The sequence below is a fragment of the Rosa chinensis genome, chromosome 6, assembly GCF_002994745.2.
Source record: "Rosa chinensis cultivar Old Blush chromosome 6, RchiOBHm-V2, whole genome shotgun sequence".
Taxonomy (NCBI): domain Eukaryota; kingdom Viridiplantae; phylum Streptophyta; class Magnoliopsida; order Rosales; family Rosaceae; genus Rosa; species Rosa chinensis.
In genome coordinates, this window is record NC_037093.1 from 47651821 (window position 1) to 47672560 (window position 20740).

A 20740-nucleotide genomic window follows, 5' to 3' on the forward strand; every position below is an offset into this window, starting at 1 on the left:
CCATACACACTCACGAACCGCCTCATGTACAACAATGATCTCTGAGTGGTTCGAGGAGGTAGCCACAAGGGTTTGCTTGGTTGATCTCCAAGATATCGCTGTGTTCCCATTGGTAAATACATAACCAGTTTGGGAACGACCTTTATGTGGGTCAGAGAGATACCCAGCATCAGCAAAACCAACCAAAACATCATTTGGCGTTTCGGTGTAGTGAGTGGCACTTTCGCCATCAATATTTTCTTCAGGAATTGCAGTTCCATCTGCGGTCCCTCTTGTCTCTCTGTAGGGAAAGAATAGTCTCAAGTCAATGGTTCCTTTTAGGTATCGAAGATGTTCTTGATACCATTCAAGTGACGCTGCATTGACGCTGAGCTAAATCTAGCTAACAAGTTCACTGAGAATGCAATGTCTGGTCGAGTAAATTGGGCTAAGTACAATAATGTTCCTATTGCACTTAGATAGGGAATTTCAGCTCCCAACACTTGTTCGTCATCTTCCTTTGGACAAGATGAATCTTTCCTTGCATCCAAACTTCGACCGATCATGGGAGTGCTAGCAGGATGTGCTTTGTCCATGTTATATCGCCTGACTTTTGGACATATGCAGACTGGTGGATTAATATTCCACAAACTCGGTGTTCTAGTTCAAGGCCTAGATATAATCGAGTTTTCCCAAGATCCTTCATCTCAAATTCGGATTTCAAGTAGCTCGCGGTTTCTCTTATTTCATCAAGAGTACCTGTTATGTTCATATCATCGACATATACGGCTACAATTGCCAATCCGGAACTTGTTTTCTTTATGAATGCGTAGGGGCATAATTCATCGTTCTTATATCCCTTCCCAATCAAGTAGTCACTTAGACGGGTATACCACATCCGTCTGGATTGTTTCAATCCGTAAAGTGAGCGTTTCAACTTAATTGCAAACGCACTCTGTGGTTTAGAGTCACTTGACTTGGGTAATGTAAGGCCATTAGGCACTTTTCATATATATCTCTGAATCTAGATCCCCATAGAGATATGCAGTAACTACATCCATGAGCTGCATTTCCAGTCCTTCGGAAATTACTAAGCTAACTAAGTAGAGGAACGTTATAAGGTCCATTACGGGAGAGTATGTCTCCTCGTAGTCAATTCCAGGGCGTTGTGAGAAACCTTGCGCCACAAGGCGAGCCTTGTACCTCAGGACTTCATTCTTCTCATTACGCATTCTGACAAAGACTCATTTATGTCCTACAGGCTTTACACTTGGTGGGGTTAGCACTACCTGACCAAATACCTGTCTCTTTGTCAGAGAATCTAATTCTACCTGGATTGATTCTTTCCATTTAGGCCAATCTGCTCTTTGTTGACATTTTTCAACAGAGTGTGGTTCGATATCATCGTGCTCTATGATTCCTTGAGCAATAGTATATATCATCAATGTGTATGGAAGATCTTTCTATCAACTCATACGTACTCTCGTAATCCTTTGAGATTTCTTTGTTCTCTGGAATCATTTCAAACATCGGAGCGTCCTCCAGTATTGATTCATGGACATAACTATAATCAGAGACAATCTCATGAGAGGGATTCTATACATTGATGATTGGTTTGTGCCTTACTCACCCTCTTCTTCCTTGGGTGAGTGTCAATCGAACCAAGTGACCTCCCCCTCTTCCTTGGGGAGCCACGGCCTCAACCACACCTCCACTAAGTGCGGTTGCAGTGCCTCTATCTGCGGCATCGTGCCCCTTGTTGGGGACTTCTAACCTTGCAGGCACATTTGCAGCTGGTATATGTGATCTCGTCACTTTACAATATCTGTAAACACATCAGGCATCAAATCTGCTACGTTCTGAAGATTGATTATTCTTTTCACTTCACTTTCACTTTATGAAGTCTTTGCCCCTGCTACTGCTTTACTCGAGTGTTTGACAGTAGCTAAAGTCCATGCATTAATAAGCTTGAATCCAAATTTCTCTTGTTCAGACAACTTGGCTACCTTAGAGAAGTATTGTGTGATTTTCTGATTTGTGCTGCTTAGTTGGGATTTGGTTTTGACCTTACTCGATCTGTTTTACTATTTTGTTAGCCAATGGCCAGAGGCTGCAGCCTTACTTGTCTCCGCACACTCATGGCTCGTGAGCTCACTCTGAGTGTCCTCAAACAGAGTAGGGACAGACTCGTCGGATTGGTTGGTGCTGAGCCTTTTCTGCGAAGACTTGAAATTGACATTACATACAATGAAGTTGGCATTGAAACAGACATGAATAGATTGAGTCAATTTCAGACGATCGTAGTCGAAACTGTTGATCAAATGAAAAGAGTGATCTTGCTCAAGCAACAGACAGGTTGGGGTGATTATTATAAGAGTGAGCAAGTGTTCGTGTGGCTAAGTGAAGCATGCGATGAGATAACTGACCTTGCAGAAGAAGCTGGGATTGGATATGATTGGGAGGATCCTGACTATAGTCCTCCTGAACTTGAATTTGAAGACTAGATAATTGTCCTAACTTTTCTCACCACATTTTCTTTTGCGGCCATGCCTTTTCCCTAAATTTCAATCTAGATTCTAGAAGACTGGATAACTGTCAAATCAACTGCTTATAACATGGTGGAACCATTGTTGCGAAAGACTTTATTTCAATATGGTGAGTTGTTTATGGGTTTACTGTAATGACCTATATATACTTTAAAAGATGGATGGGGATCACCCTTTGTACTTTCTTTAATGTGTCTTCGCTACATGAGTATTTTGCTCGGTTTCTCAAGTTTCTGGTTTATTAGCCATCTTAGCCAAATTAATGTGGAGCTCCCAAGAAAATTTGCATTAGAAATTCGAGAGAGCTTTATTTCATGTAAATCGGTTCTGCTTAACTTGATTTTGTACATGTGTGAGGTATTTCTAGCTGTATCCTATACAGCTCGTCAGAGAATTTGTCTGATCCTGATATTTGGGAGATAAAGAAGACTGAATTGACCATCGGGGCCGAATGAGTATAGATAGATGTGTATAAACCCGAATGAGTATAAATAGATGTTTTTTGTTGAACAATAAGTATGATTGCTTCCTTTTTTTTTTGAGTTAATAATAAGACACTAGAACAAAGAATTAATCCCCATTTAGTAACAACGATAACGCCGAAAGGTATAAATTGGGAATCAGAAGATTGACGTCTCAGAAGCTAGAAAGGTTGCAGAACACTATTGAAGTGACATTCCAATCTTTACAATGCTTCAATGGCAGGGCTTCTCTGAACCCCCTTCATTTAAACCTCACCATCCCCCTCTGGCCTCCAATTAGCCAGAACTGCAAAGCTTGCTGACGACCCAAATACAGACAGGGATGGCTGTTCCTCGAGTAAACAAGAAATTACTTCAAGAGCTTGAAACAATGGGATTTCCCACAGCTTGGGAAACTCGGGCTCTTCATTATTCAGGTGGGTTTTTAGTCTACATTTTCATTTCTAGCTTTGATAGTCCTTTGAGTATCAGCTTCGATCGAGGCTATGCTAAACTGGAAATTTGTAGAGTTTATGGTACAAAATTAAAGGGTAGTTGGGTCCTTTGGTGTTTTATGTGCCTGTCAAAATGGGTTTATTTGCAATTCATGTACTCTTATTAGCTATTTAATAAATTTGTTTTGTAGTTTTCTTCTTCCGGATTCAATTTTGCAGTTAGGCAATTATGGTTCTTTTGTGTTGTTTTACCAGGTAATGCTAGCTTAGAGACTTGTATAGACTAGATCATTGATTACGAGACTGACCCGGACATTGATCAGATGCCCTTGGTTTGATTCCTTTCTTGATTGGTGGTGTTTGATTCTTACATTGTTTGTGGATTCTATTGTACCAAACAAATCTTTCTGGTAGCTGGTCTGGCCAGTTTTTACATCACAAGTTAGACAACATGAATAAAGGTGCAACAGAAAAGGAAATTTAGTTGTAGAAATGATCAATTTCGGTAGGGCATTAAAATCATTTTTTTCTGCACATACTGTCACAGGATTTACTTTGGCTCAACTGTTCATCTACTCACAGGTAACAGTAGACATTGATATTGAATCTCCACAGCCATTCCATATCACCGAAACAATGAAAATAAAAGCACAAGAGTTAAGGTTACTTTCTCATTGTCTGTGGGTTTGTAGTTACACCACACACACACACACACATAGATATACAAGTTTTCTCTTTGTTATATGCAATTGCCGGTCAGGTATATTAACTCTTAGTCCACCAATATTTCATTTCTATAAATGGTTCTATGTTCGAAGTCTTCTAGCTGGAGGCATCTATATATTTACATCCCGTTCCATTTTGTTGTCATTCTATTGCATCTTTTCAGGGATCAAACACGCAAGAAGAGGAAAGAAGAAGAAAAGAAACTGGAATTACAAATGGAACGAGAAAGGGAGAAGGTATTGTGCATTTATCTATAGAATTTTCTCTCTTTGTTGCTTGATGGCAAGTAATATGATTGAATAATAAACTGGCCATACACTTTCTTCAGTCTGGAAGACATATGGCTGCTTGTTTTAATGTTTTGGTTTGACTGAAGTTGCAGTTGGAATTGTGTTCACGTATTTGTTTAGACATGCTAGTTTACATCGCTTCGTCTCGACTTTATTCTTAAGCTGTAACTTCTATTTTAGGGTTTAAACTGTTTTTGTTTCAGGAGAGAATTCGATCCGGTAAGGAACTCATGGAAGCAAAGCAAATCTTAGAAGACAATGAAAGAAAATGGTTTGTCGATTTAGTTATTGTTGGAGAATTCCATCTGAATTATTTTGTTTTAGCCCATTTGTATTTGAGAACTGGAACTTCTCTGTCAAATAAGTATTTTATTGTCTCAGTAATATAGCATTTCGGAATTCTGAGAAAGAGGAAGAGAAACGAGCAAGAGAGAGAATTCGCTGGAAACTGGAACAAGATAAGGTGCTTTGCAACATGCTTCTATTTTTTGCTTTTAATCATTTCCTTTCATAGTACAGCTTCGATCATTTCCTTAGTTCTGGAGTACTTCCTCCCTAGCCGCTCAATCCTAGTATATGATTCCTAGTACCAACAGGATACAATTTTGAGGATGGAGTTTACTAGAACGCCAATAATTACTGTTACTGTCAAATTGGGATATTGGCTGTACTGATCGACTTTGATTGTCATTTTCCATTCAATGATCTTGATTTTGCCCTAACAGTGTCTCTATAGTGTTGAATTTACTACAACATTTGTCTGCAACTATGCATACCATTACAGTTAGAAAGAAAAGTTAAACTTGGATTGCCACCAGGACACACTGCATCTGCGAAACTTTCTATACCTGTGAGGGGGGAAATCCAGGTTCAATATCTTTTGTCATGTCTATATATTTAAAAGCTCCTCTATCTCATTGACAAAAATAACAAAAACATAATAATAATAAAATAAATAAATAAAGAGGTTTTTCTTGGAATTAATATAAAATATCCTGATGTTCAATTCCTACTAATTACTGGCAGAAATCATTGCCCGTCCGATCTGTTGCAAAGTCAGAACACATGAGAGAGTGTTTAAGGTCTCTGAGGCGCAACCACAAGGTGAATAAAGGTCTTTCCTCTCTGTTATTAAATATATGTTTCTGGTAATGGAACAAGAACCTGGGAATTTTCAGTATTGTCAAAGGTGCTCATACTGGCTTATTACAAGATTATAAGAAATTAATCTTCCCTTGACTATATGGCATGCCACTGAAATTGAGTATTAAATTGTCATCATATGTATAGCTTGGTTGGAGGGAATAACTTCGAGGAGACCTTTATCTCGTTGTACAGCTATGTCTTTTTCTAGTCCAATAGGATTATTAGAGTCTGGTCATTGAAAAATAAATAATTGGCTAAATAGTCTAAAATACTGTGCGCTTATAAGAAAAAACAAGAAAAATGTATGAAGGTTTTACTTTCAGCATGCAGATTTTCCCATCTTATTATGTTTGGGTGGATTTGGGATGATGATGCTAGGGTACGACGAGCCTTCCAAACTCTGCTGATTTATGTTGGAAATGTTGCAAAGAATCCCGATCAAGAAAAATTCCGGAAGATTAGACTCAGTAATCCGTCATTCTCGGTAAGATGCTGTCTTGACTTATCTCCTCTTCTTTTTGCCGAGTGAGTGAGTCTGTAGTGTAGGGTATTGGCACATTCAGTATGGTCATGCTGGAATGGCTGTCTGTCAGAAGACTTAGAATACTGATGAAGGTGAGGGTGTGACCATTGTTTTTGGGTATTTACATATATGACCGATACAATGCAGTATATTGCAAAATAGAAAGAAAAATGTGTATAATAAATTCAACAAATAGCTGTTATATCTTATCTAAATTTGTTTGTCGTGAATATGTAAAATTGCTGTTGTAATTCTCGAACAGGATAGAGTTGGAAGATTGATTGGAGGAATAGAGTTTCTTGAGCTCTGTGGGTTTGAGAGAACTGAAGCAGGAGAGTTCTTGTAGCTTCCTCGTGATAACGTTGACATGGCAACATTATACTCCGCTGCTTCTGAACTGAAGTCTGCATTGACAAACCCTTTCTTTGGCCTTCTGTCAAGAGATGTGTAATATCAGGTTCAGTTTATTTAGATCTTAAACTTAGAAGGGAAACTGGTTTTATTATGCAGTATCGATGAACTATGCTCTACAGATTTCATGTTAAAATCTTACAGTTTAGTGTCTTGCCTTCTTGTAACAATTTTTACTCTGGAAAAGTAAGAGCTTGGAGATGAATGAAGTTTATTTTATCTTCTGTAAACTTCTTTAAAGGTCGCCCTGCATCCCTTTATTAGCATGGCTCCATGAGATATACAAAATCCATCTTAAAATGTGTAGGAGTTGCCATTACTGCACAGTGAGCCTATTAAAGAATTTTTTGGAGAGTTATTAGTAAATATTTTTCCTTGAGGTTTACAAAGTGAATGTTCTGGTTGTATCTAAATCTCATCCAACCAACAGCTCCAGTACTATTTGGAGATCGCAAAATTTATCTGTGGATTTTGGAGGTTGCAAACTTCTCTGTTTCGTTACAACTTATGAAGCACATGTTTTCTTGTGAGTTAAGGCTTAATTAACCTTGAATTTGGAATAATTGTTTGAATCTCACTACGTTCTTCAATTCTCTACAACAAATGGCTGGGGAAGACTGAGTCTATAAAATAAATATTCAGTGTTGCAGGAAACAAAATAATAACAGCTAGAATTAATTAAAGTACCGAAATCTGAAAAATAAACACTACTGTAAAACAAAAAGAAGCATATGTCTTATAGTCGCATTAGATCGTTTTCACCTACGAACTTGGTGGTTGTGGTTGTATCCATGAAGTATGTAGTGGGGCTTGTAAAATATTAGGTACTGAAAGTTGCTCCACCTTTTCCTCTTCCATGTTAAAGATAAAAACAGCCGGAGCAAAGTTTGAATTTGGAATTGAAAGCCACTCCCACCATTTAGTGTTGAAGTATATGCAATTGGCTTTGCATCCTGCAGAGTAGTAGTCTGAGCCATCAACAGAGAATGAAGAACTTTCACATCCCAAGAATAGACTTCTATTCTCCAAATTCTTTACCTCCAAATCTGACCACTCCCACCCCTGTTCTCTACCGAACGGCACCTCAAATACCTTAAACCTGGTGGTTTCAATTGATCCAATTCTTGGCCTAGATTGCAGAACCACCAACAAGGCCCCTGCTGATTCTACCATGTACAAGCTTTGACTAGTAGTCTGCCCATACATAGGTACCATTGGTATCTTCTTTGATAGCAAAATAGTTGTCTTTGGTTGCTTTGGGTCTTCAACATCACAAACCAAGATTTTGCCACTAAAATCCATCGCATAAAACTGCCCGTTGTGATAAATTAAATCGAGTATTGGAGTCCAGGCTACGTACGTCCATGTATCTTCTCCTAGTCTGCAAAACCCCCAACCGGTAACTGTGGCAGTCGCATAACTTACCAGAACCAAGCATTCCAGTGACGAAAAAGGGTTCGACGATAAGACAAACTTGGTAATCATATCGTCATACCTCCTCATCAGTCCAGAGTTAATCCCTTCAACACTAGTTTTAACCATGTTAATATCTGGTAGCTTGATTTGAGCACGATGATGATCCAAAGGGTTCAACAAATTAACCTTGTAGTCTTCAGATATAGTCATCAAGCATCCTAGAGAAGAATAATAGGAACAGCGCTGGTTCTTATTGATATTTAGCTCCGGCCGATCTTCTGTTAGGTTTAAAAGTTCACGGATATTGGCTTGAGAACTAGGACTGTCCGGGTCCGAGTATGAGAACATAAGGAGTGGAGATGCACAAATTCCGATAAACTTTTCTTCAGCCATCATACACTTCTAAGCTAAAATATACCACAATACTTGCTGCTGATGAAAAGGTAGATCAAGTGAAACTTTGAAAGAGAATGAATATAAATAGATGTGTATAAACCCTAATGAGTATAGGTAGATGTCTCCTTGTTATATTTGGTTTCCTTAGTTGGATATGTTAGTAGGGTTTCCCTACTTTGGGCCATCTGGGCCTATGTCGGGTTTGGGCCCAAATGAAAACTAGGACTTTTTTTTTCAATTGAAGGAGTTGAGGGTGAATTTCCACCCAGTACTCCTAGTATTTTTAAAATTTTTCTCAAGTCCCAAAAGATCTGCACTCTGATTAATCATTTTAATCTATCTTCGAAGTACTAGGTTTTTTGCTAGAATAATGGTGCATAGATTTTATAAAGATGTGGGTGTACTAGGGGTATTGAGAGCTTGTTCGTTAGGTTTTTATACTCTGAGAATTGGCTCATTTTGTTAACTCTTATAGGTGAGTCAATTTTGTATTGCTTGCTGAATTTTAATATAATGATTGATCCCCTTTCTCTCAAAAAAAGAAAAGAAAAGTAAACGAAAAAGCTTACAAAGTATAAAACAATTGGATTAAAGAGCTCTCAAGTATTTATGAATATTAACGATTATGGTAAAAATTTTATAAAATAAAATTTCTCAGGACTAAGAAAAATTATTAGTTTAACGGAGTTATTATTAATGAAGTTCTAGAGGTATTGATGTACATGACGGTTGTACTCTACTAACTGTTGCTCCAAAAGGTCTTTAAGCAGTAGTTTTAGTTGAGATTGTACACACTGAATAACAACGCTAACTTTCTCAGAAAGTAAATTTCTTTACGGGTCTTGCTATTCTTTCATAACCTTATTATGATATGCGTTAACAGAGTCCTAATTTCAATTTTTAGATGATGACCTCATTCATCAGGGCAAGTCCTTGTAAATGGGCAAAGCCAAGTGCTCTTATTTTACAATTGCAAGCTACCTTGAGAGTTTTAGGGCTATGAAAGGTATTTTTCTACTAGTCTATACACAATAGATATTTTAGAACAAGTAAATTCAATTCATTTTAGGTGTAAGGAAAAAGTAAAGTATCTAAAAGAAAATATATTTTTAGTTTTTTACATACATTATCAATGAGGGAACTAGACATGCATTACTTATGTGGGAAACAATTTTCAAAAGTAATGCTCGTTTTACACTTTTTTTTTTGTTAAAAGATTATCAAAGGGTTTCACTCATGCCCCCATGGTGACTCGAACCCATGACTTCGTACATAGGTAGTGGGTGCTCTAACCACTTAGCTAAATCGTTTTACACTTGATTTTTTGTTGAACAATAAGTATGATTGCTTTTTTATTTTATTTTTATTTTTTTAATTTAACAATAAGACACTAGAACAACGTGGATTAATTCTTTTCGTAACAACCATAACGCCGAAAGGTATAAATTGGGAATCAGAAGATTGACATCTGAGAAGTTAGAAAGGTTGCAGAAGACTCTTGAAATGATATTCCAATCTTTACAATGCTTCAATGGCAGGTTTCTCTGAACCCCCATCATTTAAACCTCACCATCCGCCTTTGGCCTCCAATTAGCCAAAACTGCAAACCTTGCTAACGACCCAAATACAGACAGGGATGGTTGTTCCTCTAGTAAACGAGAAATTGCTTCAAGAGCTTGAATCAATGGGATTTGCCACAGCTCGGGCAACTCGAGATCTTCATTATTCAAGTGAGTTTTTAGTCTTGAGTATCAGCTTCAAGGACTTGTGAATTAAAACTATGCTGAACTGGAAATTTGAAGAGTTTTGGTACAAAATTAAAGGGTAGTTTGGTTCTTTGGTGTTTTATGTGCCTGTCAAAATGGGTTTATTTGCAATTCATGTTCTCTTATTATCTATTTAATAAATTTGTTTTGTAGTTTTCTTCTTCCAGATTCAACTTTATAGTTAGGCAATTATGGTTCTTTTGTGTTGTTTTACCAGGTATTGCCGTCATCAATAGCTAGCAATACCTCTCCTTAATTATGTTAGACTCTCAAGAAAGTTCTCCATTGTTTGGTGGTTGAAGCATGGGAGTGGAAGGAAATACCCGCCGGTCCCTTGGAAATCAGTAATTTTGTCTAGGAACCTAAGTTTGGTGATTTTGTGGGCTAATGACATTTAGGGAAAATTAGGTAGGTGTACTCAGCTAATTGAGTATTTCAAAAAGTAATCTAGAGGTCTAATATACAAAGAGGTCCATGTGCTGATTTGGATGTATGAATAGAAGTATCATTCTCGAAAAATTATTATCTTATATATTTAGCGAAGTTGTGGCCACATTAGAACCAGAGAAATTTAAACCGAGATTAATAATTTATCGATATCCATTTTTCTTTACAAATGAGTGTTGGCTTTGTTAATTGTATTTAAGAAGTAGCATCGTTGGTGTTTACATGCAATTTGGGCCATTCCTAGGAAGTGATCACACGAAGGAAACCTGAAGTTGCTCTCGAATATAAGGGCACATTTGCTTATATGAAATTAAGACGAGATGAATGAAAATAAATATGTCAAAATATGTGAGTTTGTAACCCTAACTCTCGCCATGTAATCGTTAAAAAGAAAGAAAGTTACTTTTGTAAAAGTAAAAATGGATTGGAATTGGTCTACTCATTTCATTTCATAACCCCTTTATATAGGGAGAGAATTACAATGGAAAGAACAATTACAATGATGACATTAACTACTGATTGGTTCGTAATCCATGCTGATTGATGTTAATCGGTAATTGCTTGATTCCCTCTCCGTCAATCACTTTGACGAAGGCACACAATATGTTTTTCCTTTAACACTCCCCCTTGTGCCAAGTCAAAGACGAAATGGTGCATGAGTTGTTGCCTCACTAAAAACCTTGCCAAGTAACAATAAAAACCCTGTGGGACAAAAATACACCTTGGTCGAAGGAAAAGAGCACAACGCACCTTTTACATTTGAGTATGACATGTGTGTGTTAGACTCCCCCTGACGTCTACACCTCCCCCTGATACTTACATTAATCTAGGGAGCTTGGAAAGTCTTCGCATTCCTATGCTTTTCACATGTTTCTCAAATGTGGCCTTAGGCAGTGATTTGGTGAACAAATCTGCCACATTCTCCTCAGACCTTACTTGATTCACTTGAATCTTGAGGAGGGTCTGTTGTTGCTGATTGTAGAACAACTTTGGCGATATGTGTTTTGTGTTATCACCCTTAATACAACCTAGCTTCATCTATTCGATGCAAGCTGCATTGTGTTCATAAATGAAAGTAGGCTCTTCAGTGGTAGAACTCAAACCACTAATCCCTCGAATATGTGCAATGATAGTTCTTAACCATACACACTCACGAACCGCCTCATGTACAACAATGATCTCTGAGTGGTTCGAGGAGGTAGCCACAAGGGTTTGCTTGGTTGATCTCCAAGATATCGCTGTGTTCCCATTGGTAAATACATAACCAGTTTGGGAACGACCTTTATGTGGGTCAGAGAGATACCCAGCATCAGCAAAACCAACCAAAACATCATTTGGCGTTTCGGTGTAGTGAGTGGCACTTTCGCCATCAATATTTTCTTCAGGGATTGCAGTTCCATCTGCAGTCCCTCTTGTCTCTCTGTAGGGAAAGAATAGTCTCAAGTCAATGGTTCCTTTTAGGTATCGAAGATGTTCTTGATACCATTCCAGTGACGCTGCGTTGGCGCTGAGCTAAATCTAGCTAACAAGTTCACTGAGAATGCAATGTCTGGTCGAGTAAATTGGGCTAAGTACAATAATGTGCCTATTGCACTTAGATAGGGAATTTCAGCTCCCAACACTTGTTCGTCATCTTCCTTTGGACGAGATGGATCTTTCCTTGCATCCAAACTTCGACCGATCATGGGAGTGCTAGCAGGATGTGCTTTGTCCATGTTATATCGCCTGACTTTTGGACATATGCAGACTGGTGGATTAATATTCCACAAACTCGGTGTTCTAGTTCAAGGCCTAGATATAATCGAGTTTTCCCAAGATCCTTCATCTCAAATTCGGATTTCAAGTAGCTCGCGGTTTCTCTTATTTCATCAAGAGTACCTGTTATGTTCATAGCATCGACATATACGGCTACAATTGCCAATCCGGAACTTGTTTTCTTTATGAATGCGTAGGGGCATAATTCATCGTTCTTATATCCCTTCCCAATCAAGTAGTCACTTAGACGGGTATACCACATCCGTCTGGATTGTTTCAATCCGTAAAGTGAGCGTTTCAACTTAATTGCAAACACACTCTGTGGTTTAGAGTCACTTGACTTGGGTAATGTAAGGCCATTAGGCACTTTTCATATATATCTCTGAATCTAGATCCCCATAGAGATATGCAGTAACCACATCCATGAGCTGCATTTCCAGTCCTTCGGAAATTACTAAGCTAACTAAGTAGAGGAACATTATAACGTCTATTACGGGAGAGTATGTCTCCTCGTAGTCAATTCCAGGGCGTTGTGAGAAACCTTGCGCCACAAGGCGAGCCTTGTACCTCAGGACTTCATTCTTCTCATTACGCTTTCTGACAAAGACTCATTTATGTCCTACAGGCTTTACACTTGGTGGGGTTAGCACTACCTGACCAAATACCTGTCTCTTTGTCAGAGAATCTAATTCTACCTGGATTGATTCTTTCCATTTAGGCCAATCTGCTCTTTGTTGACATTTTTCAACAGAGTGTGGTTCGATATCATCGTGCTCTATGATTCCTTGAGCAATAGTATATATCATCAATGTGTATGGAAGATCTTTCTATCAACTCATACGTACTCTCGTAATCCTTTGAGATTTCTTTGTTCTCTGGAATCATTTCAAACATCGGAGCGTCCTCCAGTATTGATTCATGGACATAACTATAATCAGAGACAATCTCATGAGAGGGATTCTATACATTGATGATTGGTTTGTGCCTTACTCACCCTCTTCTTCCTTGGGTGAGTGTCAATCGAACCAAGTGACCTCCCCCTCTTCCTTGGGGAGCCACGGCCTCAACCACACCTCCACTAAGTGCGGTTGCAGTGCCTCTATCTGCGGCATCGTGCCCTTGTTGGGGACTTCTAACCTTGCAGGCACATTTGCAGCTGGTATATGTGATCTCGTCACTTTACGATATCTGTAAACGCATCAGGAATCGAATCTGCTACGTTCCGAAGATCGATTATTCTTTTCACTTCACTTTCACTTTATGAAGTGCGGGGATCAAGATGAGACAGAGTGGGGACAAACCACGAAAATTCCTGTCGTTCCCTTGGAAAATCCTTTTTCCTATCTCCCCCTAACGACAGGAAGATTGTCTCATCAAAGTGACAATCCGCAAATCTAGCGGTAGAGAGATCGCTTGTCAAGGGTTCCAAATAGTGGATAATTGTTGGGGATTCGTATCCAACATAAATACTTAATCGTCTCTAAGGACCCATTTTGGTGCGCTGTGGGGGCGCAATAGGCACATATACTGCTCAACCAAATATGCGTAAGTGTGAAGTGTCAGGCTCATATCTAGTTACCAACTGGTACGCAGAAAATGGTCGGCTAGCTGTGGGTCTTAAACGAATAAGTAAAGCTGCGTGTAATATTGCATAATCCCATGCAGATATAGGCAGGTTGGTGCTCATAACTAATGCCCTAGCCACCATATGTAGCCTTTTGATGGTGGCTTCAGCGAGACCATTTTGTGTATGCACATAGGGTACAGGATGCTCTACATCGATCCAAATAGATATGCAATAATCATCAAATACTTTTGATGTAAACTCTCCAGCATTATCAAGCCTTATAGACTTGATAGGGTGATTAGGGTGGTAAGCCCTTAAACGTATAATCTGTGCTAGGAGTATTGCAGCATTTCTTGTGGACAATAAAACGACATGTGACCAGATTGTCGAAGCATCCACCAGAACCATAAAGTACTTGAATGGTCCGCATTCTGGATGGATAGGTCCGCAGACATCTCTTTGTATCCTTTGTAAGAATGGAATGTTTTGGTTTGTATCTTTAGCATAGGAAGGTCTCGATCTTGTTTTTGCTAAAGAGCAGGCTTTGCAAAATGAGTCATGTGCCTTTGAAATAGTCAATGAGGCATAAAGGGATGGAGGTATTGTTTCTGGTACTTCAGAAAGCAATGATTGCATTTGAGCAATACTAGAACTGACACCTTGCAGTGTGGTGGATTTTTCTCCCATTTTTCACTCGAAAGAAGGGATGTCCGTGTGAGTTCTTGAAAAATACAGATCATCATGTCACGACCTCGGTGCCATAGGCGGTCATGCAAAAGCCTGTATGAGTCAGTGTCCCACATTTCATTGTTGGTGACAGTATAGGATTCAATGATCCGAATCGTAGTGAGGTACAGTCCACTAAATTGACTCATAAGTTTCTCTAAGATGTGTTTCCTTCCACAATCATTAGATGTAATATCAAGGTATTCAGTTCCATTCTCACGGTGTGTTTTTACATGATAACCGTTGGCACAAATTGCTTTGAAACATTAACAAGGTTCGATTAGCTCTTGGTGCATATAGAGCGTCTGTGACTTGAAATGTTGCGCCATTAGGCAGCAAAAATTTGGCAGTTCCTCGCCATTTTATTAGTTTTGATCATCCAATCATCGTAGTCACAAAGGAATTATAGGCTATTAGTTCAATAAATAATTGCCTATTTCTTAATATTGTGTGGGTAGTCCCACTATCATCTAAGCACTCAAGTTCTCCTCCATTCATTCCTACAAATAAATGGGAGGTATTTAGAAAATATAACTCATATTCTTTAGAGTATTTCTATTTGCGTAGAATGATATTCTTTTCATTCTAATAATTTTTCTCTAGATGTATTGCTTTACATCTTTATAGTGCTATGTCGAACCATGTAAATATGTGTATAGTAAATAAATTTGAATAAATTCAGTGCTTCAGAATAAAATTCAAAATTTATTAATAAGCCAACGATAATCAAATCAAGGTCTTGTTCAGAAATCTTATTCATCAATCCATGATTGAAAATAAACTTTAAGACCAAACAATAGTCTAATTAAAAATGAGGCATTATGCCTTCACAACTGTCTTTGGAAAATAAAATGAATAAAGCAGATCAGTCAAGATTGAGAGCATCCATTGACTTAGCAAGTTCCTCTTTGCCATTGGAGTCTGCAACTGTAAGGTTGACGTCTAGGTCATGACCTCCTTCTTCCATATAGTGAGCCACTTGTTCTTTAGACTCTCTATACCTCTTGTAATTGGCTGCTACTCTGTTGTTTGCTTGGCAGTTCTTGTACCAATGCCCAATGAATCCACACCTATAGCATGGTTCATTGTCAACTCTTTCCTTTGGCATCTTGTTTCCATGATCCCCATGTCCCTTTCCACGTGGTGCATTGTTGCCACGTGGGTAGGGATCAGCACGTCTAAACCCCCTTGCATTGGAGTTATTTCCACCTTTCATTTTTCCATAATTAGCCTCGGGAATTTTCTTTGTCCCAGTGGGCCTGTCATTGTTATTCAAGAGGATCTTATTTTGTCTCTCAGCCACTTGCAGTAGGCTTATCAACTTATTGAAGGTTGTGATTCTTTTGTTGTCATAATCCAACTGATACTGGTTCGCTAGTATAAAAGCTGAATTAGGAAAGGTGGTAAGAGTCTTGTAGATTATATCATCTTTTGTGATTTCCCTTCCACAGAAATTGAGACGTGCCTTTAAGCGTAACATGTCCTTGTTGAAGTCATTGACCTTTTTATAGTCAAGCAAGCGGATTCCATTTCACTGAACAGCCAGTCCTGGGAGCAAAGTATCGTGAATGTTCCCAAACTGTCCTTTAAGGGCATCCCACAGTGCTTTGGGTGTCTTCAACTGAAGGTACTCCCAGCGTAGGCTAGGATCAATATGTCACCTCAGAAAAATTAAGGCATCTGCTTTCACCTTATTAGATAGTTCATCATCTTTGGGATCAGTAATGGTGGCAGTGTAGTCTTTTGCCACAAAGGCAGTTTCCATATCAGAAACGCAACGATGGTACTCAAGTCCTTCTGAGTCCAAGATGTCAAACTCAGGTCGAGTTGGATCAGCCATCTACATAAAACAAGAGAGAAGATATAAATTACGCAGTCATAAAGACATCCACGTAAATTATTTTCCAAACATATGAATTAGATTTCAAGACCAAGATTAGTAATGGTCACTTTTTTTTTCGATGCTATGTGAAAATACTTTATCACAGTAAGTGAGTGTATAATGCGCATGAATTTTCATTATCATGGCCAAACGGTATTGATATGTTGCATTAAAAATAATCATAGTACATTTAAATATATCATATAAAAATAAACTACATGGCATGCTCAAATTTCACAAATATACAACAAATTATATACTACACATAATAATAGCAATAATATATCATGCGTAAAATAAAATAAATAATAGCATAATATAAACGCATGCTTAGGAATAACTATATAAGCGTAAATAAAATTCACAAAACATGCTCAGAATTGCATAAATAATATATAACAAGATATATATGGCATGTTCAAAATAAAGTATAAACTAGAGCATAATTAAAATATGCTTAAACATAATTATTTAAAACATAAATAACATGGCATGCGTAAAATGATTAAAATTGCCTAACAAAACATGCTCAAAAAGGTCTAATTATAAAAATATATCAGAGTATGAAAATAAATAAATAAAAGAGAACATACTTGTTGTCGAGAAAGTAAAACAATTCTAGTACACGCGCGTGTTGATGCAGGCGTGCGTAGTGATGTTTTTGGACTTGAGAAAAACTGGGCCGCTTCCTCTTTCTTTTCAGCAGTGGGCCTTGTTCTAGTTTTTTTTTCTTTGCTTTTCTCTTTTTTTTTTCTTTGTTTTTTTGTTTTTTTTTTGTCTGGGCTGCAAGGGCCTTTTTTTTTTGGGCAGCAGAGGCCTGCTTTTTTTTTTTTTTTGCGTCTTCCTCCTTCTGTTATTCTTCTTTCTGATTGACAGACGGTGGGTAGCGAGGTGGGCAGCGTTGTTGGCAGTCTACTGGTGAAGGGCAGGCGTGGGTGGGATCTGCAGCCGGTGAAGGCGAGGTGTGCGCAAGGAAGTAGCGCAGGCGTGGCAGGCTGGGCTGGCAGGGAGGAGGGTTGATGCGGGGCTGTTGGGATCTGCAAGGTTGAGCGAGCCTGCAGGTAGGTCTTGCTATTCTTTCATAACCTTATTATGATATGCGTTAACAGAGGCCTAATTTCAACTTTTAGATGATGACCTCATTCATCAAGGCAAGTCCTTGTAAATGGGCAAAGCCAAAGGCTCTTATTTTACAATTGCAAGCTGCCTTGAGTGTTTTTGGGCTATGAAATGTATTTTGCCACTACTCTATACAGACAATAGATATTTTAGAACAAGTAACTCTGTATATTTTGGATTGCAGAGCGACAATGATTAATGAGATGTTAACGTACATGATTACTTGTAGATGGTTAATTAGTGTTAATTTTGCTAAGTGCATGATTAATTAGTTAGTGACCTACAGCTGTATTACACGTGTTGCTTTTCTGTGCTAGCTCATTCATCTACATATATAGCTGCTACTGTACTCGTTTTGGTTGTTGTAACAGAAACACAAGAATATAAAGAATTCTCTCATTTCTTCTCTCTCAGTCTTTCTCTTCTTTCTTCAAGCTCTAAACCCTAGCTTTCATGGTATGAGTCGCGCAGGTCACGACCTCGGGTTTGCTCATGCTTGCTTCTGCTTCTCAAGTCTACTAGTCTTGCTTCGTCTGTGCTCGGTTTCGTCTTCTGCACATTTCAGATAAGTCTTCAAGTTCTTAAAGAAGGAAAATCTAGATCTACAAATTTTCAGAGTGATTTCTTGATTGTGAAGCTTTGATTTTTTTGTATATTCAGAATTTGATTGTGAATCTATGCAAGTTCCTAGCTACTTGATTGAATAGTTGGGAGAAATTTCATACTTCCTGAGGTTCGATACTCTAGTCCTTGAAATATTGTTAGTATGAACTCATCTGCAAGCCATAATTGTGAAATTGAAGTCATAATTGTGCAATTGAAGGTGCTAAAGTTGTTATAATTTGATATAATCCTATGCGGTTTCAAATTCCTAGACTTTTCTAAAAGAATTGTGAAGATTTGTGAAGATTGTTGATTCTTTGATGCTTTGTGAGGTTTCAAAACCTGAGATATACTAGTATTGCACAGATATACACTCGATTTTAGTCTCTACTTCTTCTCTTACCAAGATGACTGCTTCTACAACTCAAGCCTCTACTGTTACTACTCAGACTACTGTGTATCTTCCAAATATCTTACTTGATGAGTCCAACTACCCTACATGGCTGTTTCGTATAGAATCCTTCCTTAAAGGTCAAAATCTATATGGATATGTTGATGGCTCCAATCCATGCCCCACTCAGTTTGTGTCTGCATCTGATGGTTCTGGAAATGTGGTATCAGCTGAGTATACTAACTGGAAAATACAAGATCAAAGCATTGTTAATATGATTGGCCAAACTCTTAGTCCTGTGGCCATGTCATGCGCTGTTGGAAGCAAATCTGCACAAGACATGTGGAATAGGCTGAAACTCAAGTTTGCAGCACCTAATAGACAAAATATTCTGCAACTCAAGTCTAATATGCAGAATCTAAAGAAAGGAAATGATGATATTGAAACTTACATGAACGAGATTAAGGCTGCTAGAGATGCACTTGAAACTGTTGGAGTGTTTGTTGATGATGAAGATATTGTTGTTACAGTGTTGAGAGGACTACCTTCTGAGTATGCTACCATTAAGACTGTAATCAGGGCTCAGTTTGTTGCTTGTTCTGTTGGTGAGCTCAAGACTTTACTTAAAGCTGCAGAGATTGATATTGAGAGTGAGACTCAAGCCTCATCAACCTCAATCCTTACAGCCATGATGGCCAAAAATACCATTTCTTCTGGTTCTGTCTCTAGCAACACACTTGGTTCTTCTACCTCAAGTGCTTCTTCAAGTGCACAATCTCAAGTTCCTCCTGGATTTCCTCCTGGCTTTGGTCCATTACTCACTACACCAGCTAACAATAATATCCACCTGTCTTCACAAGCTCCTTATGCCTCCATTCCTGCAATGCCATATGGAAATGTTACTCAACTGAATCCATTCACTATAACTGATCCAAGTCCATCCATGACTGGTTTTTATGTTGCAAGACCAAATGGACAGTTTGGAAACCACATTGCTAGACTCAACAATAACACTGGAGGCTACAGAGGAAACAACAACTTCAATGGAGGAAATGGCATGAGTAGAGGAAGTGGTATACCATTCAATAATCAGTTCAATGGAGGAAATGCAGGATTCAACAACTTCAGACAAAATGGAGGAGGCTCTAATTTCACATGTCAGCTTTGTGGAAAAACAGGTCATGGAGCCAAAACATGTAGGACATTGCCTAGCTTTCAGAATTTACAAGGCAACTTAAGCACTACTGGTTGTCAATATTGTGGCAAACCGAATCATACTGCCGATAGATGTTATTACATCTTTGGTTTTCCTAGCCAGCACCAACAGTCAACATCACAACTTCAAGCTACTCCAAACATGCAGTCCCAGCCAGCTCAACTTTTTCAGAATAATCAGGCATCCCAGTAGTTTCAGAATACTCCGCAGAACACTCAACAGTAGGGAGTGGCAATGTTTGCTTCCTCCAGCAACACACCTCAATATTGGTTGGCTGATTCTGGTGCTACCAATCACATGACTAGTGAAGTGCAGCTGCTCAACAGTCTTACTCCATATACTGCCACAGATTCAGTGCAAGTTGGTGATGGTAAATTCTTAAATATCACTCACATTGGTAACACAAAACTGGGAAGACTGAAACTCAACAATGTTTTTCTTATACCTGAACTTGCTGCTCATTTACTTTCTATCTATCAATTGTGCAAACAGAACAATTCTTCTGTTTGGTTTGATGAGTTTATGTGTGTAATACAGGACAAGGTGCTGGGAAAGGTGCTACACAAGGGACTGAGTAATCAAGGGCTCTATCCAATACCATTTGATCTGCCACTGCATCTTCAGAAATCTCATGGTTCAAGTAGTACATCAACTAGTCCTCAGAATAATTCAGCTTATGTTGGAAGAATGACTAAGCATTCCTTGTGGCATAAAAGGCTAGGATATCCATCAAGTGAAATAGTTACTCATATGTTGAATAAATGTAACATCTCAAGTGTGTCAAAGGAGAATTCTGCAGTTTGTGAAGCTTTCTTACTTGGAAAATTTCATAAGCTGCCTTTTCCAACCTCTCAATCCAGGAGTCAAGTTCCATTTGAGATTGTTCATTCAGATGTGTGGGGTCCTTCTCCTCATCTCT

At 38.4% G+C, this 20740-nt stretch overlaps 1 protein-coding gene and 1 pseudogene across 1 annotated transcript; one reads left to right on the top strand and one right to left on the bottom strand.

Annotated features, from left to right (window-relative positions):
• The first annotated feature begins 3175 nt into the window (after window positions 1-3175).
• Window positions 3176-6577, top strand: LOC112168763 (annotated as a pseudogene).
• A 722-nt stretch (window positions 6578-7299) lies between these two features.
• On the bottom strand, window positions 7300-8346 carry LOC112171452 (F-box protein At2g26160). Its single transcript, XM_024308634.1, has one exon. It carries the CDS (start codon window positions 8344-8346, stop codon window positions 7300-7302), a length of 1047 nt encoding a protein of 348 aa, XP_024164402.1.
• Window positions 8347-20740: the final 12394 nt, after the last annotated feature.

What these genes read in the sequence shown, in the direction of transcription:
- LOC112171452 (XM_024308634.1), bottom strand. Translation starts at nt 8,346, where the DNA reads ATGGCTGAAGAAAAGTTTATCGGAATTTGTGCATCTCCACTCCTTATG.